The sequence below is a fragment of the Vigna umbellata genome, chromosome 1, assembly GCF_029865625.1.
Source record: "Vigna umbellata cultivar VRB3 chromosome 1, Vumbellata_1.0, whole genome shotgun sequence".
Taxonomy (NCBI): Eukaryota; Viridiplantae; Streptophyta; class Magnoliopsida; order Fabales; family Fabaceae; genus Vigna; species Vigna umbellata.
In genome coordinates, this window is record NC_142165.1 from 30,560,041 (window position 1) to 30,588,001 (window position 27,961).

At 34.7% G+C, this 27,961-nt stretch overlaps 2 protein-coding genes across 3 annotated transcripts; one reads left to right on the forward strand and one right to left on the reverse strand.

The window, feature by feature from the left end:
• The first annotated feature begins 1,673 nt into the window (after positions 1-1,673).
• On the forward strand, positions 1,674-5,915 carry MSFC1 (Mitochondrial substrate carrier family protein). Its single transcript, XM_047318154.2, has 2 exons — positions 1,674-2,317; positions 5,218-5,915. Exons 1-2 carry the CDS (start codon positions 1,907-1,909, stop codon positions 5,749-5,751), a joined length of 945 nt encoding a protein of 314 aa, XP_047174110.1. The 5' UTR covers positions 1,674-1,906; the 3' UTR covers positions 5,752-5,915.
• A 19,577-nt stretch (positions 5,916-25,492) lies between these two features.
• On the reverse strand, positions 25,493-27,935 carry LOC124841809 (uncharacterized). 2 transcript variants are annotated; one of them, XM_088102866.1, is made up of 6 exons: positions 27,475-27,935; positions 27,196-27,294; positions 27,009-27,050; positions 26,774-26,903; positions 26,214-26,336; positions 25,493-25,877 (listed from the first exon to the last, which is right to left on the reverse strand). In XM_088102866.1, the coding sequence occupies exons 1-6, from the start codon at positions 27,688-27,690 to the stop codon at positions 25,813-25,815; spliced, it is 675 nt and encodes a 224-aa protein (XP_087958992.1). In that variant the 5' UTR covers positions 27,691-27,935; the 3' UTR covers positions 25,493-25,812. The 2 variants fall into 2 exon arrangements, with proteins under 2 accessions (XP_087958992.1, XP_047174114.1); XM_047318158.2 differs by having other exon boundaries at positions 26,214-26,315; positions 27,475-27,922.
• Between the last annotated feature and the right edge of the window lie 26 nt (positions 27,936-27,961).

Below are 27,961 nucleotides of genomic sequence, written 5' to 3' on the forward strand. Positions count from 1 at the left end.
TTTAGGCAAATTTATTATTATTTTAAAATTGGACTAAGAATAATATTATCATTATTATTATTATTATTTTATCATATTATATATTTAGTTAATTTGTTTATACTTTTCTAATATTATTAACCTTTTAAGATTATTTAAGTTAATTGTATGATATATTATACTTTGCATAATAAGAGCTGTTTCTTCCCACCTTCCATACATCTCAACATTGGGTGTTGCATCTATACCTCCAACACCTCATGCACCTCCAACATTTTCAAAAATTTATTTTTAATCTTAGTAAATACCTTTTTTTTACTTTTTCTCTTTCTATTTAAAGTAATCTTACATTTCTTTAACTATGCACCTTTTAGTGGAGCATTCTTATACTGATAGGTTAAATCTTACTGAACAAGCAGTACTTGTTGATATGACTAAAACCCAAGTAACACCAGCAAATATTTTGTTGACTCTGAAACACAATAATGAGCATAATGTAACTACAATAAAACAAGTTTACACAGTAAGATATACATATAAACACTCATTGAGAGGGTCGAGAACTGAGCTGCAACAATTGATGATGATGTTAGATCGGGATACTGGAAAGATGAAACGCAATGTGCTGGGTGCTATTGGAAAGAGGAAACGCAAAGGAGAGAGTCCTGGTGTTGTGTGGCAGTATGGATAAATGAAATGGAAGATTGAGAATGAGATGAGAGAGAGAAAAAGTGGAAATAATATCTCTGCCAGAATCTTTGACCACTTTTAATTTTTTCTTTTAAAATATTAAATCCTCTTAATTATGGGTATTAATGATGGATAATGTAGGTATTTTAAAAAAATTTGGAAGTACAAGATGAAACACTTGGAGTTACAGGATGAAACACTCTTGAAAAAATTGGAGGTGGAGGATGAAAGTGTTGCAGGCCCAGGAAGAAACATTCCTCAATATTTGCTCTTATTTTTTTCTCTCCATCTTCTTCTTACATTGTTCTTACCCTTCTCTCTTGTTTCTCCTTTAATTTTTCAATTTTTATTTTCATTCAAAAACACTTTACCACTGTTAGGAATTGCTTTAAATACACATTGTCTTATCATGTGGACCAAAGAGACCAGATTTTGTAATTGTTTTGGTTTTTATTAATATTATTAAAAAATACATTTTAAACGTTATAATAAGAATGTATTTTTAATTTTTTTATTTTGAAATGTAGAAATATGAAATTTACATTTTCAGATGTACATTTTAAAATACAAAATAATTGTTTTGAAATATATAATAAAATATAAAATTTGTCTTTTAAAATGTATAATTTAAAATAAAAATATTCTAAATTATTCATTTTAAAATATAAATAATTTATATAATTTAAAATGTATTTTCTATTTTATATCTTAAAATATATAGTTCAAATATAAATTTGTATTTTAGATTACATATTCTAAAAAAATATATATAATATAAATTTATATTTTAAAATATACAATTTAAAATGTAAATTTGTAGTTTAAATTATATATTTAGAAACATCTCCAACTTAAAAAACCCAAAACTAAAATTAAAAATGCTAAAGAAGATAGATTTGAAATTTGAAATTTATGAGGTGGAGGTTAAAAATATGGAGGTACAGAAATAAATTGGCATATTAAAAAAAGAGAGTAAAAAGGAAGCTAAATCCCAAATAAGATCCAACGCTCATTTGGTAAGTTGTGCCGGCCTTAAGATTGGTCGAAAGGAAATGAAACAGGAGCAGTGAGATGACAAAGGGTGTAGAGAATCAATAACACAATAAGGGAGTAATGGGAGAAGGCATCATCAACACGGAAAATTGACCTAGAAACAAACAAATCCAGTGTGGTTATGGGCTTTTTGGTGAAGCAAAATTGAGCTTGCTGAAGGTTATAGGTGAACAATCCGTCAATCATGAAAAGGGATGATGCACAAGATAACAGCAACTTGCATACAAAGAAATCAATCCCACCCTACATGAAGGCAATATCTGGCTCACTTGGAGGAATTGTGGAGGCTTCTTGCCTGCAACCCATTGATGTGATCAAGACCAGATTGCAGCTTGATAGGTCTGGGAACTACAAGGGAATATTGCACTGTGGTGCCACAATTTCACGAACAGAAGGCGTGCGGGCTTTGTGGAAAGGATTGACGCCTTTTGCCACACATTTGACCTTGAAGTATGCACTTCGAATGGGTTCAAATGCCGTATTTCAATCAGCGTTTAAGGACCCTGAGACTGGTAAGCTCAGTGGTCATGGGCGGTTCCTTTCTGGTTTTGGTGCTGGAGTGCTTGAGGCTATTGTTATTGTCACACCATTTGAGGTCAGAGTCTTTTATTTTGTTTAATATGCAATCAGTAATTACTCAGTTCCTGTAGACTGTTCTTATGTTACATTCCAGCTAAACTTAATAGTCAAGGGAAACAAATGAGGTAAAATGCATGCCATGACCCTGCTTTATTCTTAAGTAATTTGGTGTCATTCTTTGCATTCAATAAGGAATAATATTTTGTTGTTTGGATCTAAATTTACAATTTGTCATCAATGTTACCTTTCAATCTAAACTTTGTCTGTTTATTAGTTCACTGTAAATTTTTGGTTTGGGTTTCTTCTTTCTAGTTGTACTAATTATATAAGTTTATAATATTTATTTCTTTTATCTCTTATATACATAGTGGTAAGCTATGCTTGATTATTAATGGTTTGATTGACATCTTTGTTGCTGAATTTGTTGACTCACTGTTAGTGCTGTTAGGTAAGCATTTTGATCATTCTAAGATTTTTTTAAGCTGAAGTATTCTTTTGTTTTTTTTTTTTCATTTGATATTCAATCACTTCTCATTGCTTATGATATATAACTGAAACCACGAGCACCTAATCATGATGGGACTTTTGGAAGAGTTTATTACAACTTATTTGGACTTATTTTATAACATGACATAATTCCTCGTGTTGAGTGTTTGAGTGAGTTTATAAAAATAGCACATGATAGGAATGGTAATATTATCTGATTTGGAGGATAGAGAAGATCTCCAAAGCAGGGAATAGAAGAAAGGAAATTGAATTGAATTCTCATTCAGTACTGAATAATGGCAATGCATACCCATACAAAAATTGAACTTCACTTTCTAACAAATCCTATGATACCAAAGATCCTCCCTTCTAACAGCATCATAATAAACCTCATCTAGAACCATCTCAGTCATTAATTATTTAATTCATTCAATAAAAAATATTCAGTCCACTGCTTACGCTTAATGTTGGATCTCTTGGGCCTCTCACTCGTCATTTGCTGCCCTCTCTCATGCTGCTGCTACCGGACTCTCCTGTGGTTTCTTATCGTGCCTACTGCTCCTATCAATCTCTCATTTATCTGTAGTTAGTTAGCTGTTCCTATCTGACAATTGTGCTTTTTGTTAGGTTAGTTAGAGTTTAGCCATTGTACTTGGCTCTTTATAAAGATCATCTCTCCATAAAGGATTAAGGATGAGTGATTTCTCTACCTTTAATGGGGAGCAGATTGTCTAATGTTGTGGAACCAACTTTACTCTGCCATTTGTTTTCACCATTTGATTATTACAATGTTCTTGATTTTGACAAGTGTGGCACTAACTTTATTTTTATTTTATTTCATTTTTTTGCTCTATTCTTTCTTGATTTTCAAGCTTTTGTTTTTTCCTTCACCCATTTGAGTTTGTTTCAATCGTTCCCCATCTGCTGCTTCCAGTCAAGCATTAAAAAGCTTGATGATCTTGCTTACTCCAGTTCAACAAGATTCTCTGTTGTTGTATCTATCCTGAAAGTAAAAACAATATCATGACCTTTGTTTTGTAGCAAGCATTTGCTGATCTAGTCTTTTTCAAGTGCCAAGGTGTTTTTTGAAGAATGGTCACAGTTAATCGGCACTATTGACTAGCCAAATAATCTGTGCTAAAATATCTAACATCCTAAGTTGTTCCATATATGGTGTTGTCTGTGTCTGGATCTTTTCCATTGAGAGGAAATGTGTTTCATACTGGCTCCAAAAGCTTAGGAAATGTTACTAATCTATTGTGTCCGCTTCATCATGGTAACTGAGTTATATAATCTTGTTATTCTCTTCTTCCTCACTTAATTTACTCTGGATGTCACTAAAATAAGTTCTTGAGAAAAAAAAAGTTTATAAGAGGAGAATTATCACCTTAGAAGTTTTTTCCATTTTTAAGGATTGAGTTAGACTTAAACCAAATTTACTTACCCTTTTATCCGTGTACCAAGTCCAATAGTAAGGACTGTACTGGGAAAACCGAAGTCCCACAACAGGCAGTGCCAAAATACAGATGGGTTAATAATTCTCACCTAACAAGTTGGTCTTTTAGAATTGAAACTCAACTATATCTCTGCCACAAACTAGGAGAGATAGAATCGTATAAAAGTATTTTACAAATTTAGATAGCTAACATTTCTTTATTACAACAGAATCAAGAAAACTTTAACGAGAATGAACATATAAGATTTTCAGTCTATTCGGATTAGTATGATTTACCTATGTAATTAACAGACTTTTGAATTATAAAGCATTTCATTGGTCAATCAAATGAAAAAATGTTCACTTTTGTTTATGGATACCAGATCATACAAGGAGAAAGAACAATTTCCCTTCTTTGAATGGGGTCAGAACTAGAAGGAAACTTTGTTCATTAATTATGTTAGATTTTTCTAGTGCATGGTAAGTTTTGAATTAATAAAATTTCATCTGGCAGGAGAAGGTCACAGTTAATTAATCCTCACCTTACAAGAGTTGATTCAATTGGTAGGACCAATAGCACTGAGGACAAGGTCTTAGATTTGATTACAGTTAGTGAACTCTCTCGTTGGCAGATCATTTGTACGCATCATTTTAAGGCCTTAAAGCATAGCCTGCTGACCTTGCATTAAGGCAACCTCTCTCCTAAACCTTTATCCATAAAAATTAAATAAAATAAAATATTGTAATTACTTTAACTAGTCTTGTCAGATTATATTTTTACTGCCAAATTTGTCTTAATGTTTATCTAGTTCAGATGCTGCTTAGTTTCTAGTTGCCTAAATTGATTGCAACAGTGGATGATTCTTTTTTGTTATTACTATAGTATTAGCCTAATAGTATGACTTTTCAGCATATAACATACCTATCATAGCAAACATCTGCGCATAGTTTGGTTTTGTCATCGGAGAGGTTCATGTTTGTATGTCTTATTGCAGGTTGTGAAGATAAGATTGCAGCAGCAGAAAGGTCTAAGCCCTGAGCTTTTGAAATACAAAGGTCCTATTCACTGTGCTCGAATGATTATCAGAGAAGAAGGATTTCGGGGTCTTTGGGCAGGTGTTGCTCCTACTGTGATGCGTAATGGGACAAACCAATCTGCCATGTTTACTGCCAAAAATGCTTTTGATGTGCTTTTGTGGAAGAAGCATGAAGGGGATGGGAAAGTCCTCCAACCATGGCAATCTATGATTTCTGGATTCCTTGCAGGCACAGCAGGTCCTATCTGTACTGGTCCATTTGATGTGGTGAAAACAAGGTTGATGGCTCAGAGCAGAGAAGGGGGTGAACTGAAATACAAGGGTATGGTGCATGCCATTAGAACAATATATGCCGAAGAAGGACTTCTTGCCTTATGGAAAGGTCTGCTGCCTCGACTCATGAGGATCCCCCCTGGACAGGCCATTATGTGGGCTGTGGCTGATCAAATAATTGGTTTGTATGAGAGGAGATATCTTCATGCAGCAATCTAACTTTTTCCATTCCATTATTTTTTCTTGCTCCAGACATTAGCTCCATTGCAAGGCTACAAAAATCTTCTTTTAAACCTCCATTTGATTTTATTCCTATGAATTTGTTGAGTGGGCCATCATCAGTGTCCATACTTGCATTTAATATTTCACCGTACATTATTGCATCTGTCTTGATCAGTAAAGAACTATTCTCAGTCTTTTCAATATCGCAGAACTAAAAGTCAGTAAACTCTTTCACATGGTTGGTTTTTTTATAACGTTAGGTGTTCTAAGAAAATTTCAAGTTATATTTTCTGAGAAATTGATAAGATATTAGGAAGTATACTAAATTATACAAATAATGAAGTGAAAAACATTTTTGTCAAGAGATTCCGTGTTTGTATAATGAAATTATGATTATCTATTGGATAAGATTAAGATATTTGAAATAATGAAAAGAATTAACTTTTAATGAGATAATTTTACATTCTAAAAAAAAATTTAGATTTATGAAGTTAAATATGTGATGGACATTTTACTCAGATTGTGTTTCATATATCAATTCGATGTAAAAATGTTAAATAATATGTTTTTAATTTTTACTCTAGTATGTATATAGCAAGCTAACAAATTCTAGTTCTTTAGAGACAAATTTAAATTTTACTAATAAAAGTCCAATTCCTTAAATGTTTTTATTTAAAATTTGAATTAAATTTAGATGTTTATAATGATTACTTGATTAAACTCTATGTTTAAAGGTAAACTCTATTAGTTTCAATCAAGGTTTTACATTATTTTCCATAATTGCATATTATAATATAAACAATCAATAATCATGCAATTAAGAATAAGAGTAAAACACAATAGTAATGAAAAAGAAGTATATTAAATAACATAAATCACAAAGAGTGGAGATATATTACATCTAACCCTAATGAATAAGGGAGTTAATTACTTCTAAACATTCTCAGTACTAGAAAAATGATAGATGATGAAAATAATGATGATAAGTGTCTCCTGCCTCCAGAATGTGACTATGTTGTCTCTCCTTTAAAGTTAGTTTCTTATTCCTCAAAATATTATTTTTAGATACGTTACACATTCTATTTAATGATTTTTGCAATGCACGGTTTGTTAAGTGACTTAGAGTCGTTGGACGACTTGACCTTGTTGTTGGGTGACTTGGTCTTGCTCACTGGACAAATTGGATAAAACTGACTGGATCTAAAAAATATAATTGAATGAATTGTAAATGATAATCCTTGGAATATTCTTCAATCTATTGATATTTCCACTTATCTACAAATATTTTAAAAATAAAATCTAAATAAACCCTAAACCTTGAACAACGAATCTAACGTCGGCGACGATGACTCTAACAGCGGCGGCTAGTGGACTTTTAGTTTAGCTCTACCCCACAAAACCAACTTGTAAGGTGAGGTCTGCACCCACTTATGGTCTTCCAACATACCCCTCTTACGCCAAGGTATATATATCACGAGCGTGAGACTAGACATTAATGGGTGATACGATAGTGGTCTGATAGCGGGTGGAACAATATGTCCACACAAATCTCACTAGGATAAGCTCTAACATGGGTATGGTACCATGTTAAGAAATTGACTTTAAGCCTAACTCAGTCTCACAAAACCGACTTTTAGGCTTTGTTTATTTGAGTGAATTTGGAGGTAAGTGAGAGTAGATTTGGAACTAAATTTTTTTAATATGTCACATCAATCAAATCCTATACTAATTCTCACAAACTTTACTTCCAAATCCACTCTCACTTACCTCCAAATCCACTCAAATAAACAACAAAAAATTTACCTTCAAATCCTCTTAAATTCATTCAATCACTCTCCCCCAAATCCATTCAAGTGAACAAAGCCTTAAGGTGAGATTTGCACCCACTTATAAATTAGCTTTATTTCTAGTCGATGTGGGACTTCCCGCACAAGCCTTTAAATCCTCTCCACTATTTTTTTTTCTTTTAGTCATTGGTTTCCTTGAAAAGATTTCTTCAAGGGGATTAGAAATAAGTCATAGGAAACTGTAACAAAATTCTCATATTTCTATTGTCATATTCAAATCACAAATTGAAAAAAAAATCAAGTTCTCATTAGATCCTCATTATATGATTTAAATGCACCATTGCACCACTATATATAGGCTATTTAGTATGCTTAACCAATAACTATTTAGTATACTCCACTTCCTACTTTCGATGAGGGCCTTGGTTATACATTCAATGAAGCTTATGTACAAGCAGAGGAAGAGTTTACAGCATCTCAATTTGGTGGAGAGATAAATCCTTGGCCAATGCAGATTATACCCAAGATGCTACTGTTGTTTTCCGTGGTCACCATGCACTTTCATCTAAAACCGGCAAATGGAAGGCTTGTGCTTTTCGTGTTGGTCAGAATCAATTTCTTAATTCTTTTTCATATTGGTTGTATTATGCAGATATAGGTTGTTATCCAGGTAGCATATATACATTGTTTCTATATATATATATACTTACATATAGCATTCAATGATGATATGGTATGGTTATTCTGATTTAGTGGTGTTTGATTCAGGGTATGAAACATTTGAAAGGATGGCGATGATGGCATACCCCTTGCCATGACCTAACACATTCATGAAGTGTTGGAGGCATCTATGGAAGATGGGCTTAGACTCTTTCTCTTGGGCCATCTTAAGTCATCATGAAGATTTATTAGAGTAAGAATAATTTTGGGCCTTATATTTTAGACCAAGTAGTCTAGATTTTATTTGGGCTTTGTATTTTGGACCAAGTAGTCTAGATTTTATTTGGGCTTTGTATTATGGGCCTAGTAGTGTAGGATTTCAATTGAGCCTTGTATTTTAGGCCAAGTAGAATAGGATTTTGACCAAACAAGTCAACAAAGGGCCAATGCCCAAAGTTGACTATGCTTGAATGTCCAAAAAGGGTGTGTTGACCAAGGGGTCAACATTTTGGTTAAGCTTGGAGGACAAGGGAGCAAGATTTCGTCCTAGAGATGTGGAGGCTTCCCATTGGAGAGTTTTCGTCCTAGTTAGTGGCCATGTGTCACTCTAGGAATGAAGATTTTTTTCATAGGTAGTGGCCACATGTCACTCTCTCATTTGAGAGAATTTTTGCCACTTGTCTCTCTCTTATTGGAGAGGATTTCTCCTTGCTCTCCAAGCCAACCAAGGGTGCTCTTTTATGTTAAAGTTTTAGCCCATTTTTGAGACACCTTAGCCTATAAATAGAGGGGCTCTCCATCATGTAATCACCTTTGATTTAGAGTAAAGTTATGCTGCAATTTTTGTGCCATACTATTCTTTTAAGGTCACCCTAGGCTAGAGCAACCCAAGTGGTCTCCTCTAGCCACCTTCCTCCAAGAGTTGGCCTAACCTCTCTTAGAGAACCCTTAAACACATCTTCCATCACCCTACAACTCACCAAAACCATGAGCTATCAACACCTTTCACCACCACCAAATTATGAAATCTTAATCCATGAACTTATGGCTTGATTTGCTTCTAGATTTGGCTTGTCCTAGCTAGAGCATTGCCATCACCTTTTAGGGAGTGGCTTCAAAGTTGGTGAATTACGTTACAAGCCAACTTCATGAAGACATAGTTTCATCAGTGAGGAATGTGAAACTATGTGTGAAACTGGTCAGGATCTGTGTGGATAACGCCAATTCTTGGAGCTTGCATAGCAGATTCTTACTTGGGTCGCTTCTAGACTTTCATTCTCTCATCTCATCTCTCATTTATGTCTTGGTAACTTCTTTTATCTTTCTTTCAAAATATCAAACACTTCTCTATATTTTCTCCATCGTGATCCACTTTCGTCAACATTCAGCATATTTTATATTACATACAAAGCAAATACTGTGAAAAGGTTACGAACAATACCAACACTGAAATTGTTATAATTTACAATCACTAGTAAAAAAAATGGATTTGAAATCGTACAATAGGCTTCGATTGAGGCAGAACCAAAATCTATACGAAAGCGGTGGCATTTTCGTAGTTTGGGTTAACTTTTCTGACCCGGTTTAAGGGGAACCAAGGCATATAGATAATATGACCTTGGTTCAAACCCCATCCGAGGCAATATACCCTATCTTTCCATAACCCTGTCCTCGCGCATTTCGCCCTCACATAACCCTGTCCTCATCCAATAGCGCCCCCTTATTCTCCTCCTCCCAAAACCCTAACGACTCCCACCCTTCGCCGTCGCGTCACGTCCACGACAATGGCGTCTCCTCCACCTCCGCCTCCTCCAGATCCCTCAAAACCCCCTCATCATTCGCTTACAACTACCGGATCGCCATCACACTAATTCCATCCGCTTTATTTCTCGTCGACCTTGGTGGCACCCCCGTCGTCGCCATCCTCGACGCCCTCAGCCTCAAGCCCGCCGCCTTCTTTGTCGTGTGGTTCTCCCTTATCTTCGCCCAGCTCGCCTTCTTCCTCTCCGCCTCCTCTTCCCTCCTCGCCGCCTTCAACTCCTCCGTCACCGTGGCTGCCATTACCTCTTTCCTCTGCGCCCATACCACCTTTCTCCTCGGCGGCTGGTCATCTCTCAAGTTCAAGTGGCTCCTGCTCGAAAACCCTTCCATCGCCGTTGCCCTCGAGCGCCTACTCTTCGCTTGCCTCCCCGTCTCCGCCGCGGCGAAGGGTTTCGATTGGGGATTTTTGGGTTGTCTGTACTCGCATGAGGTTAGTGATTTTTGGTGATTTGGGTTCTCTGTAACCACTCTCTGCACGCACTTCTACTTCCCCATGCTCCACAAGGATCTGCCCCACCCCATCGCAATACTAGGGCGTGTCCCTTTCATGGCAGGGATCTTTATGCTCAAGCATAGGATCGAAACACAATGGTCAATTGCAAACTATTTCTGATTTTGTTTTTTACTGGAAACAGGTCTGATGAGAGCATTCAAAGATGAGGAAAGGGGTTACCCTCCTTTGTATCCTGTTAGACCAATTGTTCAAATTGGGACAGCTACAACTGGTTGTACAAAAGGGTTGGAGTGTCTGACATGGTTGGAAAAGCAACAAGATGGTTCAGTTTTGTATGTGTTTTGGAGTGGTGGAACACTCTCACTAGAGCAAACGAACGAGCTGGCACATGGTTTGGAATTAAGCAAGCACAAGTTCTTGTGGTTTGTGAGAGCGTCAAGCGATGAGGCCAACACAGGTTATCTTTGTGGAGAAAAAGATGTTGGACGTGTTTGTGCTCAAGGTCACAGGGTTGGAAGAATTTGCCTTGAACTAATTTCTTATCACAATAAGCTGAACAAAGTGTGGCCAGAAAAAAAAGTAAAAACCACTCTACTGCCTCGGTTCAGGTCCCAACGGAGGCAGTAGAGGACAAGATACTAACTCGGTTCACAACCGAGGCATAAGAGAAAGACTTTTTACCTCGTCAGTATATGCCTCGGTTGAGGAACCGCTGCCTATAGGCAAAAATAACCGATGTCATTTCCTTTGACTGTACTAGTATATATATAATAAGTTTGTTAATAAAATTTGAAAGTTAATCAATCTAAATTACACTCCTCTATCTTTTAATTACTTTTAGCACCTTTTTTTTGTTAGTTTACCTCATCCACCAAATACTTCCAATTCAAAATTTTATTAAATTTTAATTCATTTTTTTATTTATATGGTTTTCGTTTTGAGTGTGAGATGTATATAATGAATCATTACATATATTTTGGGCGATATTCTCTCATTTATGTTCTTTTGGTTTAATTTTTAAAAGAGGAAAAAATAAGAGAGGCTTTATTAAAAATAGTAAAATCATATAAAACTCATTGAAATTGAGGGGAATCCATATTTTTCTATTTTTAATAAATTTATATAATTCTAAGTGTGACAGAGAATGATATTAAGATTTCCAAAATTCATTTTAAAGAATTATTGTGCACTGTCAGTTTATAAAAATGGGATGAGAAATTATATTGAAAGGCTGAATTACCAAGTGATTGATAATGAAAGAACATGCCCCTTTGACAAATTATTCTAAATGGTGATCACTTTATTTTTTACCTGAGTATGATTTCATGAAGATTTGCATGTACTGCTGGTTAAAAATTAATAGCTTTGTGATATAGATGTATGTATCTAGCAAACCACTTGATGCACTTACTAGTTGCATTATTTGATGATAGGGTATGACACTTCTGACAGTAGCAGTGTCACTGAAGAGCTTGAGACCAACATGCAGCAATGACATATGCAACAAGCCTTCAACCTCACATATTGCATTTTTCTACACAGCCCTTTACACAATGTCAATTGGGGTAGGGGGAACAAAACCCAACATCTAACGTTAGGTGCTAACCATTTGATGACTTCAACCCCAATTGTCTTTGGTATTGAACATTTTGTCTTTAATTTTTAGTATTAAACATATTTCTATTTAATCATGTATATTGAATAATATTGAACAAAGTTAACTGTATATAATAATATTCAATTGTAGATTATATTAATTAATTCTCTGTATTGATATTAAAATCAAGGTTTAAACTCTCATTTGGTTCTCGTATTTGTGTGTCAATCTCAAGTGGGTCATCGTTTTATTTTCGGTCTTAATCGAGTCTATAAACTTATAAAAATGAGCCAATTAAGCCCTCACCGTTAAGTTTTCACTAACGGCGTCTAATTGTGATGACGTGTTTATGATGACGTGCATTGTTTCGTTACGTGGAATTTTTATTTAAATTGGCAAAATTAAAAAAGGAATTAGGGATTTGGAAACCACCGCGTCGTTTGCCTCTGGGTTGCCACCGTCACTGTTGCAGCACGTCCGCGGTGCCATCAACCACACTGGACACGGCGGTTCGACCCTTTCACGCACGAGAGAGGTTTCGCTATCCCCGTCGATGCGCCCTCCACCATCACAAACTAGGCTCGTCGCCCTTGGTGCCAATCGCTCAAGCTGACGCCGCTGCAACCTCCAACCACTTTAATTGCTGCAACCTTCAACCACTTTAACACCATGTTTATCAACATTGCCTAACATTCAAATATAGCTGTCAAGAGCAACTACACTTTATCAATTGTCACCAGATTACACGATCGCGAATTCAATGCTATATAATCACTTTCCAATTTAAACTGTTTGATAAATAACTGATTTTGAGAAATAAACGTTTTTATAGCTCAAAAACTCTATCAGCTCTACAAGGATGTTAATGAAAAATCCAAAGGCAAAAGAAGTATGTGTTTTCCATTTGATTTTCCTTTTGAAAGAAAATAAAATGCTAAATAATAAGCACTATATTCAATGCAGGAAAATACTAAATTAGAAGCAAATAACTTGCCTCTTCATGCTCAATTGTGTGAGCTAGCGAAAGAATAACCTGACCCCCAAAACCTCCTCCTGGTCGGGCCCCTGGCAAGCTACAAGGACCGACTTTAATGGCAGCAGCTGAGGAGGCATCAATGTTGTTGTCTGCCCATTATGACCGGTGCTCCCTCAAGAATCTAAGAAGAATTGCTGGAGGAACATTCTACAAGGACAGAGAGAGTATGAGACAACAAAATACAATAACTAGTCAATTATATCAAGCAAAGGACAATTAGTGACACAAAATTGCTCAATCTCTGACTCAGTGCACGTAAAGCTGCAGGCCTTCTTCCTCATCCTGTTACACTTGGCTGAGAAACCCCTTGAGAAATCTACCTCAAATGACGTAAGGCCTGAATGACAATTACAATTAATTGAAGAATACAGAGTAGAGCGGGAAACTCAATATGCAGCGAAAGGCAAAGGGATAAAAACACGTTGCTGGGACGAAATATGAAGAATACAGAGTAGAGCGAGTTACGGGAACGACGCAGTTTTCAACCGCTCACGCTAATTGATCCATCCAATTCCAATTGTTCCCAGACGATAAAGCGTATGCTAGCACCCGACCAGTTCTGTCTTAATGCTCCAACACCCACAACAAAACTAGGCACCCACGATCTAATTTCATTTTGGGGTCACAAAATCTTGCCAAAGTTGCAACCTTTTTCCGGTTTTGATTCGGAAAGAGAAATTGGGCAATGGGATGAGGATAGAAGGGGAATAGAAGAAAAAGAGAAGGAAATGACGAGAGGGGAGTGAAGGCTTCAACTTCAATTTAACTAAAAATTCCACGTAATGAAACAATGCACGTCATCATAAACACGTCATCACAATTAGACAACGTTAGTGAAAACTTAACGGTGAGGACTTAATTGGCTCATTTTTACAAGTTTATGGACCCGATTGAGACTGAAAAAAATGATGACCCACTTGAGATTGACACAAAAATACGAGGACCAAATGAGGGTTTAAACCTAAAATCAATTTTCTCATAATCCAATTTCAACACAATTAAAATAAAAAAATGATCTATATACATTTATGATAATTTTGGATAAAATCACTGAAAATAGGGGTGGTTTTCTCGAACCTCAACTACTTCTAACGATTTTAGCAGAACCCGAGCAATTATAGCGGTTTTTCAGAAAACCCTAAAAATAGAGACGGTTTTGCAGAACTCTGGTTAGTTCCAGCAGTTTTCCAAAAACCCATCGAAAATAGAGGCGGTTTAATATAAAATCGTTGATAATTATTTAGCAATGTTGTTTTTCCTAGCACTTTTTGCAGCCGCAGAAAACATATTTTCCAAGAGTTAAAACCGTCGATAACACTAAAAATAATCCCTGAAAAAATTACATAATATTTTTGTAGTGTAAAGTGGGTAAGTCATGTTATGGTGATTAGTTTTATAAGAAATTTGAATACGAACAAAATGGACAAAAAAGACACAATTCTAGTCCAACTTTTTTAGAAAAATTATTAGAATGGAAAAATTTGAAAATAATAATAATAAAGTGAACAAACCGTGCCAATATTACTGACTTTAATGGAGCTTCTGCCAACAAAATATTGAATGTGGGTTGCTAAAGTTATTAAGTTACCTTATCATGATTTTGATAAAATTATATGTTAAAGTAGCTCAAAAATGTTAAATGGTAGAAGAAGAAATCTTAGTTTTAAAATGTTGTAATTTTTATTTATAAATTAACTTTTTTAATATATATTTAACTGATAATCGTTATATGTTTTTATACTATGCGTATTACTATTCTTTCTTAAGCTATATTTAAAGAACTTATCGATCAAATTTAAAATAAAGGAAAATATACTTTTAAATAGATCTCAAAATTTAATTAATATAATGGTAAGAAAAAAATCTCCTTATGACAAACTATGTTTAATATAAAAAGGTTTAATCATTTCGAATGTTCCTATTTTTGTGGAGTTATCTCAAATAGATCTTCGTATTTTATTTGATCTCAATTAGGTCCTATTTTTTTAAAATTGAGTCAATTGAAACCTTGTCGTTAATTAGACTGAACGGCGTTAAAATTTCTGTGTGTTGGCTTGCTGACTGCGTAAGTTTTAATGACGTGGCACAATGTGCTCGTCTTAGTTGGAAAACCCTCGCTGGAAAATTGCTTCTACTGCCAGTACCCACCAGAATGTAGCGCATTAGCAGGCGAAACCTTCTTCGACATCTTCTACATGTAATAATCACCTCCCGCAGCGGCATAGCCACCGATGAAGCACTTGTCGGAAACGTGATTTTGGGAATCTGACCACAGAGATGGTTGTAACTCACGTTCAACTTCAGAAGCCCAACAACGTTGTTCGAAATCTTACCAACGTTATGCGATAAATCCAGATTCCCAAACCTCTCCCCAAACCACAATTTCCCCAAATCAAACCTCAAGTTGTTCCTCGCTGCCCAAAACCCCACCAAATGTGAATGTTGTGTTTAATCATAAAAGTGAGAGCAAACATAGAGTTCCACTGTAGCAATTCATCGTCGCCGTCTTCGTCCATGCCTACACCCAACACCACCGATCCCTAGAAACTCGCAACCACCCCAATGCACTCTTGGTGGGAGTCAATGTCCAAGGCTCATTCCCGCATCCATGCCCTCGCCGCCATCCTCCCCTCCTCCTCCCACGACCCCCTTTCCTCTCTCGCCGACTCCAACCGCCCCGCCCTTTCCCTCCTCTCCTCCTCCGCCGCCTACGCTGCCGTCTCAGCCTCCCTCTCGGGCTCCCACTCCGACCCCCTCTACCACTAGCTCTACGCCACCTTCCTCTCCGCCGACCCCATCTCCACCTCGTCATATTATCCTTCGTCCCTCTCCTCACGGTCTCTACCTCTCCCGCATCCACTTGACGCAAAAAAATATCCATGAATCTCATCCTTCACGGACAAGGGCAAAAGCAATTCTTTCTACAAGAATCAAGAATTCTGATTTAAACTTAACCCCACCACCATTCTTCAGTTTCTTTCATCCATAGATTTAAAAACAAATAAACAAAATAATAAAAGAAAGAAGTTTTTGGTTGGATTTAGAGAGAGAAGAAGATGAAGATGGGGAAAGTAGAAATGGTGCTTGGAATTATATTGTTCCCGGAAATCGAGTTGTGCCATATCTCTAAGTAAGCCAAATTGGGCGCGAGAGTTCCAATCGAGGCAACAATGTTCCCAGAAGATTTACAATCGATGTAGTTCATGACGTAGCGCCTGATCGGGTGGATTCCACCTCCATGCATTGGAATCTTCGAAGATTCCTTGTGAATCGCGGATTCAAAGTTGATTAACATCGTCCGGATGGCCTCGCCAAGCCTCACCTTTGAAGCGCACACCTGTAATATGATGGAGGAGGTTGATTCGGAAGAGAAGACAGACTCGAATTGTTGCTGGTTTTCACAGATCGCGTTGTACAAGTCCATCATCCTCAACATTTTCTCTGTCACTTTCTTGCACTTAGACACGTTTTCCGGAAAGCCAAATAGTGTCGTCGTGCCATCTTTGCAAATTGCGGCAAAACACGAGTCTGCGATCTTCTTCTCCACCAAACCGAAAAGGTAGTCGAAGAGCGATTTTTTGCCGCGAAACAGAGTTTGTACGACAACCTGGATGGAGTTGAACAAGGCTCTCGGAGGAGGAATCGAGTGCGAACGGCGGCGCGAGGGGCAATCGAAGGCGAAGATGAAGATGCAAATTAGCACCGGGATGGTCACGAGGACGAGGAGTGCGAGGATGAACTCGTGCGAGGAGAGATCGACAGAGCTAGAGGGTTGGCGAACGGTGGCGGCAGGGGAAAAGGAAGGATGGTGATATGGAATATGGAGCTGGGTGCCGTCGAAGGGATGCGGCAGCGAGAAGGGTATTTTTATTTTAATTTCACGTCACTAACACCCTAACTCTGCCACATGTTTTCCATTTGCGTATTCAGCATGCCACGTCATTGGAATGTTAACACCGTCCTCTCCAATTGACGGATCTGGTTCAATTGATTCAATTTTATAGAAACAGGTACCTAATTGAGTTAAAACTTAACTGAAGGACCAATTCGAGATAAATATACATAAACAGGGACATCAAAGATGATTAAACCATATAAAAATGATAGAATAAGTATTTGTAACAAAGTAACTATTTAAATAAGTAATGTAATATTAAAATATAAAATCCAGTCATTATCTATTATTTTCAATATCTTATGTAATAAAAAATAAAAAAGAATTATCTCATACAAAAAATAAAATTTTATCTGTTAATATATATATATATATATATATATATATATATATAACATGCCTTAGGAAATAAATATTAATAGGAAAGTTGTAACGTCCCAAAAATATAATATTTTACTATATCGAAGAGTCATAACAATTCTAAAATGAATAAGAACAGTTAACAAAAAAGAAAAATATAAAGTTATTTACAGTCATATCAAAATAACTATAAAGATAAACTTTATATACAGCACTAGCTTAAAAGTCCAAAACTATTTACAAGAACTAAACCAAGCAATCTAAGAATCCACAACATCTTTGTCCAAAGCCTACTTGAGAGACCTCATCTCCCTCTACTTACACACCCATCGAACGATCATAGCAAAGAAAGGAAAAAAAGAAAAACATACAACATAAACACAAGTAGAAGGGTAAGCTAGAATACAAACAAATAAAGATATATTAACACATGTTAAACATTCATCTAAGATACACACAACACATCAAACCAAGCTACACTTTATGTATGTCCACTCTTTGACTTGACCATCCAGATTAGTATGAATATTGAGCTATGACAATTCATGCACTTGTTGTGGTAACATAGCTGGCTCACCCCAAGCTACCACACAAGGTTAGAACGTTATCACTCGCCTTAGGCCAAGGTAAAACCCCTAGCCTAGGACCTCCTGCTATTCTCACGACATGCCTCACCCTTCTCTACTTGAGAATGAGTGACCATTAGAATGTCAGGATGAACTCCAAGACTGAGCTTCCCATATTCATATTTAGAACACTTGAAACAATACTGAGAAATTCCTCCTTGGAACTCTCTTTCATACCTTTGAAAGCATAATTATACCTATATACTTTCACATTGAATCACAACATATAATATCAATAATCATATAATATCATAGATACTTCTACACCATTTTAAAAATCAAAACATAGCTCAAGGTAATCAGAAAGCAAGGATAGAAAGAATAAAAACACGTTCTGGACTAGTCGCTCAACGTACCAAACTCGCTGTGCGAAAATAGAAACAGTGGGTTCTACTCACTCAGCGACACTCTCACTCAGCTAGAAGTGTTATGCTCGCTCAGCGGACACTAGCTCGATGTGCGAAAACATAAAAAGTGGGTTCTGCTTACTCACCTCTCGCTTAGCAAAACTCTCGCTCAACTAGAAATGTTCTGCTCGCTCAGCGAGACTGCATAATTCTATAGCATCAAATCTGCAGAATTTGCACCCTTCAACCCCTCATGACCTATCCTATGCATCTTTCCAACTTCTAACACCCCTAGATTGTATTCTAGACTCAAATATACCTAAATAAATGTTTGTAAACCAACCTAAAGACATTCTAAACTCATTGAACACAAGATTTCAAACTAAAATTTATAAAAAACCTCACATTAGAGACTCCAATTGAATTCCACTAATTATGGCTTATTTTCAAACAACTTAGGGACTCAAACAAGTCCCAAATGACTTACTAACACCCTCCAAAAAGACAATTTAAGCACAAAACCCATAATTCAAATTCTCACTAATCCAAATCTCCAAAAACTAGTTCTAAAGCAAACTAAACTCTACCTATCAACCACCAAACACTCTTACACCAGATTTCCTCCATTTCAATGCTTAAACAAATCATTAAAATCTCATAACTGACCCCAAATTCCTCAAACCAGTTTACCATCTCTCTTCGAATTTCACTACTTAAAATCCCCTTATTTGAACTTAAACCTTTATAAAACATCACATTGACCCATACCAAGTTCCATATCAGATTTCTACTAACTCATGGTGCTAACAAATTTCAAATAACATATAAATAAACCTACAATAGCAGATTCCTTCATCCAAACACTATCTCACCAAATTGCACATCAAAACCCCCATTTTAACTACTAACACTCCTAGATTTTTAACTCCTTATTCCATAAGCTTTACAACACACATTGAATTCAGTAATGCAACATGTTGACATACAATTCCAGACTAAAATATCATCCAATATACTTTACATCGACATTTCATCACTGAATACACAAATACACTGAATTAAAGGAGTCAAAACTAGCTTAAAAACAAAAATTACACCCAATCAGTTTAATACACATATAAATGTCAAACTTATACCACACACATCAATTAAAGAAAACTCTAGCTTCCCTTACCTCTCAAAAAACTGCCCAACTCTAAGAATGCTCCATCGATTACTTGAACCGCAAGGAAAAACCTAGATGAACCTACAAAACACCAAATTGAAAATGGACAGAGTCTTTAGAACTCTAGATGAACCAAGAACGAGTAGGAGAGACATGATTACACATGAAACAATACTAATTTCTTCTAAGACAGATTTAGGAATGGAAGGAGAAAAATGAGTCGAAACTTACTTGCTATATTCTTGAAATTGATCGGTTAGATTTGTAGCTCTTGACGTCATGATCGTCTAGACACCTTTTGATCGTCAAACAGATGATCAAGGAGTTAGAACACTTAGAGAGATATGAGAGGAAGCAAAGAGAAAGAGTTCTAGAGAGATAAAGTGTGTTTTAAGTAATCAAACGAGTTTAGAAAATTCTATTTATATTATGAAATTATTTTATAATAAAGTACTCTGTCTCATTATTTTAATACACCTACTAACTCTAATACTCTATTTTTTAGGTTCTTACAAAATTTTAATAAATTAATTTATAAATAAAGAATAATAGATATAAAAGAGAAAACTAAAAGTTAGTATTTTAAAAGAACATATTTCAAGATTTAAACAATAAATACTACAAGCTAATAAAAGTATCTTTCGTATCAAACAATTATATTTATCTAGTTTAAAAAAAGTAAAAACTATTTAAAATGTCTTACGTAGCCTTAAGTTTTCTTTACATTCTCAGTATCACGATTTATGTATGACCAATTTTGACAATCTATATTATGTGTCTAAAATGTCCAATTCAATTAAGTGTATTTTGTCTTACTATTTGGAAAGGAGTATTTTAGTAAAAAAAAAAACAAAAGAGAATAATTTTTGTAGTTCTCAGAAGAAAGAAAAGAGATGGAAAATTGTTGGCATAGAATTATCCATTTTGGCATTTGGAATCGTTAATTGGAGGTCTCACGTTAGATAAATCAATATTGCATTGTTGTTTTATTTTAAATTTCTCTTTCTTTGTTAGTAATATTTGAGAACATTATTTCTTTGATGTATTGACTAGTTATAAACATTTGTTTGTGCTTTTCTATTTGATTCTCTTGTAACATATTTGATCTTAGTGGAGCTTGATTTACTAGTTTGTGCCACTGAGTTTTTACTTCTCCCATTGAGAGGGTTTTCTTATGTCAAAAATATTGGTGTTCTCTTTGTGTGATTATTGTTGCCATTTTATTTTGTTGCTGCTTCTCAGGTTCTTGGAAGTTTAGGAAAATTATTTTGGCTGCATACTTTGTTATGTTTGGTTGTTATTGTTTCCCATCAGAGTATCATCATATCTTCAACCACCAACCTATAATGAGCTATAACCAGTTGTGCTACACTCCACCTCTTTAAAACTTATTTTCTAAATAATCCAATATCTTCAAAATATATTTCATTATTGTAGAGATCTAAAAATATTTGAGAATATCTTTTCTAGATTCAAAAAGATTTGGCAAATATTATCTTTTGATATAGTTAAATAAGGTAATTATTTAACAACATCAAATGAAATATCTTAAGATATATTTTCCCAAATTATCTTTTAAAATATCTAATAGATTTAAACTTTCCCAAAATTACATTTTTTTATTCAAAATTGCACAGAAGCCTAGAAGTTTCCTCTAATTGCACTTTAACCCTTTCTTTCTTTTCAAAATTTCATAGGAGCCCTAAGTTGACCAAATTGGACCAGCTTTGACCAGATTTAGCATCCAACGAGGGTCTATTTTTATATTGGACATTTAAATTTAATCCTTTTAATTATTCAAACATTGACTTCAGCTCCATCAACAAACGTTATAACATCCAAAAATAATTTATGCGCTAAAAATCATTTTTTACGCCTCTTTAATTTCCAAACCCAATAACTTCAATTGTCACAAATCCTCTTGAAATTAACCATTTAAACATAATTATTCCACTAAAAATTTGAAATAAGACCTAAAACGTGGACATAAATATGCATTCATCAATAGTGTATAAGTTCTCAATGCTAAATCAATGTTGCTCTTCCTAAGATACAGTATTGTACAAATCTTCGTACCTAACGTCATTAACTCTCAAGGAGGTCAACTCTCTCTAAGAAACCAATTTTTCTCGAAGAAGGCTATATAAGGAGGACTTGTTGAAGAAAAGAAGAAAAACGATAACAAAGAATTTTTATCATTGAATCTTTACGTTTCTATTCTCCTTCCAAGGGCTTCCATTCTCTAAGACTTTTTCTTGAAGGCTTAATACCATTGTTAGTCCCAATTTTTGTCAGCTTTGTTCGAAATGGTCCTAATTTTTTTAAAATATTCAATGTAGTCCTATATATCGTAATTTGTGTTCAATTTAGTCCTTTTTGCAAACGCTATTTAAATCGTTAATGGCCAAATGTCCAACTATGCAATCAGTGAATGAGATGTCATTTAACTACTGATGTGGACACTTTAAGGCATAGTGAGGTGGATTCTGAATGACATGCCATTTATTTAATGAAACGCATACTTTTATAAGGGTGGATTCTCAAATTAGGGTTTTTACTTTTCTTCTTTGAAAGTCATAGTGACGTTAGAGGTTAAGCAATCTTCTTCTCAATCTTGGTGGTTGATGAGCCATGTTTGCTTCCTAATCTTCTTCTTCTTGATGCAATAACTTGGGGGCACCGAAGTTGTCATTCCTCACATGATGGTGGTTCAATGGGGGTAACGATAATCCACATTTGCAACAATCTGCAGGTTGGGCCTCAAAGCCACAATCTGCAACAAGCTAGACCCTAACAAGCACAACTTCCTAAAGCTACCAAAATTAGAAGGCAAGAACCCCATTTTCCCCACCAATTTCTCTGCATTACCAAATCCACTCTTTGCCGCACCATCTCCACTATTCACAAAAATTTCAGCCAATAGGGTTATCCACAACAAAGCTACAAATATAACTAACACCTGATTTGCATAAAGGATCACATGAGTAAAGCCCCAAAAACCCAGAAAAAATGCTCAATTGCTTGTCGGACCTCCTGGACACGGATCTCTCAAACATGACCTTTATGAGCAGTGTCCCCCACATGTAAAGACTCAAAATTGATAAAATAATGGGAACGAAAACTCCGTTGGTGAGGACGATTGGACTTATTCCTCTTCTTGAGTTCGACAGCGGTTTTGGAGTATAAGGGCTGGTAGCCATCGATGTCAGGGCGACAGATGGCAGCTCTGAGGCCATTGGGTTAGGGTTGGGAATCAAGGTGGATGTAGGTCTAGAGAGCGTGAAGGAAAAGGAGGGAAATTTTGAAGAAGGTGAAGGTGAGAGAGGCTGGGTTCCCAAATTCTAAAAGATGGAAGATGATGAAGTGGCCATGATGAAGATGACGAGAGGTAGCCTTGTCTGATAAAATAGCTTACATCATTTACTTATTGCTGATTTTGACACTATGTCATTAATTATTTAAACGACGTTTACATAAAAGACTAAATTGAACACAAATTATGAAATATAGGATTACATTGAATATTTTTTAAAAATTAGGACCATTTCGAACAAAACTGACCAAAATTGGGACAAAAATTGGTATTAAGCCTTTCTTGAACAAGAAAAAGTCGTTTCAAGTTACCATATCTCATTGTATTGAAAATATTATCTCTTTGAGAGTTTGTTGAATTTGTACTTGTAAACTAAAAACACTTTGATTGTATTTGTATATTCAGGAGTGAATTAAAAAGTGAACTAAATAGTCTAGTCAGGTAGACTAGTTGGAAATCAAGAGTGGTTGATGATACTTGATAAACTAGAAATTATTGATAATACTTGTATACCAAAAGTAGTTGATATTTGTTGTAATCTTTGCTAAAGATTAGTGGAACCACTTAAGAGGTCTTAAGGGAGAACTATATGTAAATCAGGTTGGAGCGAACCACTATAAAAATATTTGTATTAATACTTTGATTATTAAACGTTTTCCAAAAATGCTCATTTGAAAACACATAACAACTATTGTAGATTATCTAACCCCTACAATAGTCATTAAACGATATCTCAAAAATATTTTAAAACACTATTCAATCCCCCCTCCCCTCTTTCTAGTGTTTTCTTGTATTCCAGATCGTTCTGTCTTTTATCATGACTCAAGTGTTGGATGTGTCTAGTTAATAATATATGTTAATGACATCGTTCTTATAGGCAGTGCCGATCATGGCATCTCTTAGATGAAACGACATCTTTATAATCATTTTCAAACCAAAGATCTTTGTAAACTTAGATATTTCTTAGGTCTGAGGTGACACAATCCAACAATGATATTTTTATATCTCAAAAGAAGTATGCATTAGATATTTTAAAGGAAACTCTGTTGATGAATTAAAAATTTGTTAAAACACCCTAGATCCTAATACTAAACTTGTACCAAAATAGGGGAGTCTATGTTAGACCTTGAGCAGTATAGAAGACTAATTAAAAAGTTTACTTATCTTACAGTTACTCGTCCTAACATTTCCTTTCCAATTAGTGTGGTAAGCCAATTTCTTAATTTCCTGTGTGAAGATCATTGAAATGCAGTTATATGTATATTAGATTACATTAAAGAATCTCTTGGAAAAGGGTTATTATATGGTTCTAATAACCATACAAGAGTGGTTTGTTATTCAAATGCTGATTGGGCAGGATCTCTTTCTAATAAAAGCTCTACATCCAGATATTATGTCTCTATTGGTGGTAACTTGATCTTGAAAAAGCAAGAAATATAATGTTGTGACAAGATCTAGTGTAGAAGCAAAATGTAGAGTTATGGCCTCAGCCACTTGTGAGATTGTTTGGCTTAAGCAATTACTTAGAGAGTTTGGAGATGTGAAATGACACTTATATGTGACAATCAAACTATTCATATTAGTTATAATCTTGTCTTTCATGAGAGGACCAAACACATTGAGATTGATTGTCATTTCATTCGAGGGAAGATTGTATCTAGAGATATCAAGACAGAGTTCCTTAATTCAAGTGACCAATTACCAAATATTTTCACTAAGTTTTTATGGGTCGTGAATTGATTATATTTGTAATAAACTTGATACATACAATTTGTATGTACCAACTCGAGGGAGAGTGTTAGATTATTAAATTATTATCTTAGATATATATCTTATCTTTATCTTAAATATGTTAATTTGTTATTATTTCTTATTTGTATTTTTTGTTTAGTCCATATTTCTTCTATTATAAATATAGTACCTATGTGTATATTTAACACAAAAAAGATTAATTCCATACATAATTTTTACTATATTGAACAATTTAAATTAATAATGAATTAATATATTTTAGATTTTATATTTATGTATATATAAGTCAAAAGTCTAAGTCTTAACAGTTATGTGAGCTAAGTCTATGGAGCTGTGTTAATATTTGGCGTCACTAAAGACATGTATTGTTTTTACATTTGTTTTTTTATTGGAAATAATGATAAATTGTTTGAGCTAGTTGAATTGAGTTGTTGGACTATTAATTGTTGGATATGTATATTGTTGGGTTATTTGAATTGATTTATGATTTGGTAAATGAACTATGACGATGATATACTGTATGAGTACTTGAATGAGTAATTTAGAATAAAAATAGTTTGGTTGAGATAGAAAATTATATATATATATATATATATATATATATATATATATATATATATATATATATATATAATTTACTATATGTTGTGTTAATGTTTGTACTGTATGGATCTCATAGTTGATAAAAGATTAAATTATATTTTGAGAATTTAACTTCAATTTTCTCTTTAAAGATTGTAAATAGATCTATGTTTGGTTATGTTTTTTCATAAAATATGTAGTGCTTTAATTTATATGATAGTACTATTAAAGTGGAATGTTATAACTTTTTTTTCTTAAACTAATTAAACTTTATTTGTTTCAACATTTTTAATTATCATAAAACTTTTAACTATCCGGACCACAATCTTTAACTATATTGATGGTAAACAAAGAAAAATAATAACATATATCAAGTTATAGGGAAAAAATAATAAACTTTATTACAATATTTTTTTTTTATTTTAGCAACCAAGAATAATAAAAAGAATAATAAATACTGACTATCATAGAAACCAAAATATCGAAGATATATGGGAAGATCGGAGTGAATATATGACAATCGGCTTAGAGCCTCTGAAATATGACCCTTTATAAACCAGTAACAAAATTGTATAAAAGTGCGAGTACTAATGCTTGATGTTAAAATGAAAATCAATTTTAAAAATCATTTTGAAGCAATGGCTCGTTGTCTAAACTCGTGTCTTATTTTGAGACGTCTTTCTTAATCCTTTCGATGAAATCCATCACGGTCTTCACGCTCTTATCATCTGAGCAAGAAAACAGAAAACTATTCACATCAATAACTCCTACACAACACTTTTTGTGAGCAAATGAATAAAATATGAAATATACTTTAGTTTCTCCAAAATCTCGCCAAAAATAACTTTAGTCCTTGCATATTAAAACAATGATTTTAATCTTTATATTTCTGAAATGTCATGAATTTCATCCTTAATCTTATATTTAATTTTGATCTTACTAAGAACTTAATCCACCCCATTTTAAAAAATACAACTTAAACCACACTTACCTAACTAAGAACCTATCTTAGCACAAGCATGAATAGAAATAGATAAAAGAGATAAATATATATATGTCAGTACCTAATCTTGGTATTGTGTGTCCTTTGGGGTGGTGAATAACCACGGGTTCAACACAGGATTCTAGTAGTTCCATTCCATATTGTTTCAAAAAATCCACTTCACCTGCATTAAGCATAGGAAATTCTAACAAAAATGAATTGTAAAGCCATGCATGTTTACTGTAACATGAATTTGCACCTCTATATAGAACCTTCCCTTTTGCCATGATTCGGATTACAATTTGAAATTTTCAGTTGCAGAAGTTTTGGTTTCAAATTTTTACTCATGATTACCTAGAAGACTTTGGGAAATCTTATTTTATAATAGCTCTGATACATCCTCCTTATGATATTTGTTGTTTTTGAAAATTTAGTTTTACATTCAATGGAGGACGTGGAATGATTGAAAGCACATAATTGATGCCAAAGTCAAAAGCTAGAAAGCAACCCAATATTTGCACACAATCAAATCATGTTTAAATTGTGACATAATGAAATTGAAGATCATTGTTCAGTCAAGAATGAGGGCTAGCGAGAATATTCTTTTCCAATAAACAATGACAAAAGGTGGCAAGTGGGTACCTAGAAAATGAAGAGAGGGACAGCTAATGGGAGAAGAATATGCTTTGTCCACTACAGACGGTGACCTAAACTTTGCCCCTCCTACAATAACAACGAATTTCACCTTGGGAACCTTCGTCAGTGCCACACCCTGCACACAAATAAATTTAATATGTGATTCAAACTTTTACGAAATATTAAAGAAACTATGAAGTCATCCTCTACTTCTTATCTACAATTGATTCATTAAAGGTACCTTCTCCTGAAGACCTGGCAGCGCAGCTGATAATATTGCTCCCTGTTTGCTCAAAATCAAACACCGAGTCATATTCAAATCCTTCACCATCATAAAACCTCAAACCAGATGCACTAACTATGCATTAATCCTTCAATTTTTAAATTATTTCCCCAAATCAAAGGAATAAAAATGAGCAGAAGATCACCTGTGAGAAACCCAGAAGCCCATCAATAGGTCCGTGCTTGATCATGCAGTCCTCAATGTACTTAAGGCACTCGTCAAAGTTGGTGTACTCTGTAAATTCCTGTTTCGCCATACAAGTTTAGATGGTTGCTAACAAAATTATGATATTCTCTTCCAGAATTGAAATGGCATATCAAAACTCGCTAGTTTTCAATACGAATCTCAAACCCCCTTGGAAAACAATACCAATTTAGTAGGAGAAAAATAAGTTGAAATAAAAATTGAATGGAGGAAATGGAACCTTGTTGAACTGGAACCACTCGTAGTAAGGAGGATCAAAAATGCCTTCGACGTCGGATTTGCCTTGGCAAGGAAAAGGAGCATCCACAAAAACAAGATCAAGGTTGTCGAGAACGGATTGTGGCCACTTATGTAACTGCGTTTTCAGTATTTCTCCGCTTGTTCGAAACCCATGAAGGCACAATAATCTTGGTTTCCTCACGCCATCGCTTCCCATCTTTTTCTTTTCCTTCTGTCACCAACCCTAACGGAATAACAGAATTCAAGGATTGAACGGAGTTAATTTGAAGGATTGGTTGGCCGCAGGAGAAGAATATGTTCGTATGGATATGTTGTTGTACTTGGTGGCGGAGACACCTATTTATAGGAGTCAGAGGCTCTGCTTTTTTTTTCTTTTTTATTTTTTTATTTTTGCGTGTTTCTTCAATTGAATTCAACGTCGCGTGGACCTCCTCCACTGTTTGGCTACTACTCAGAATGTTCTTCCC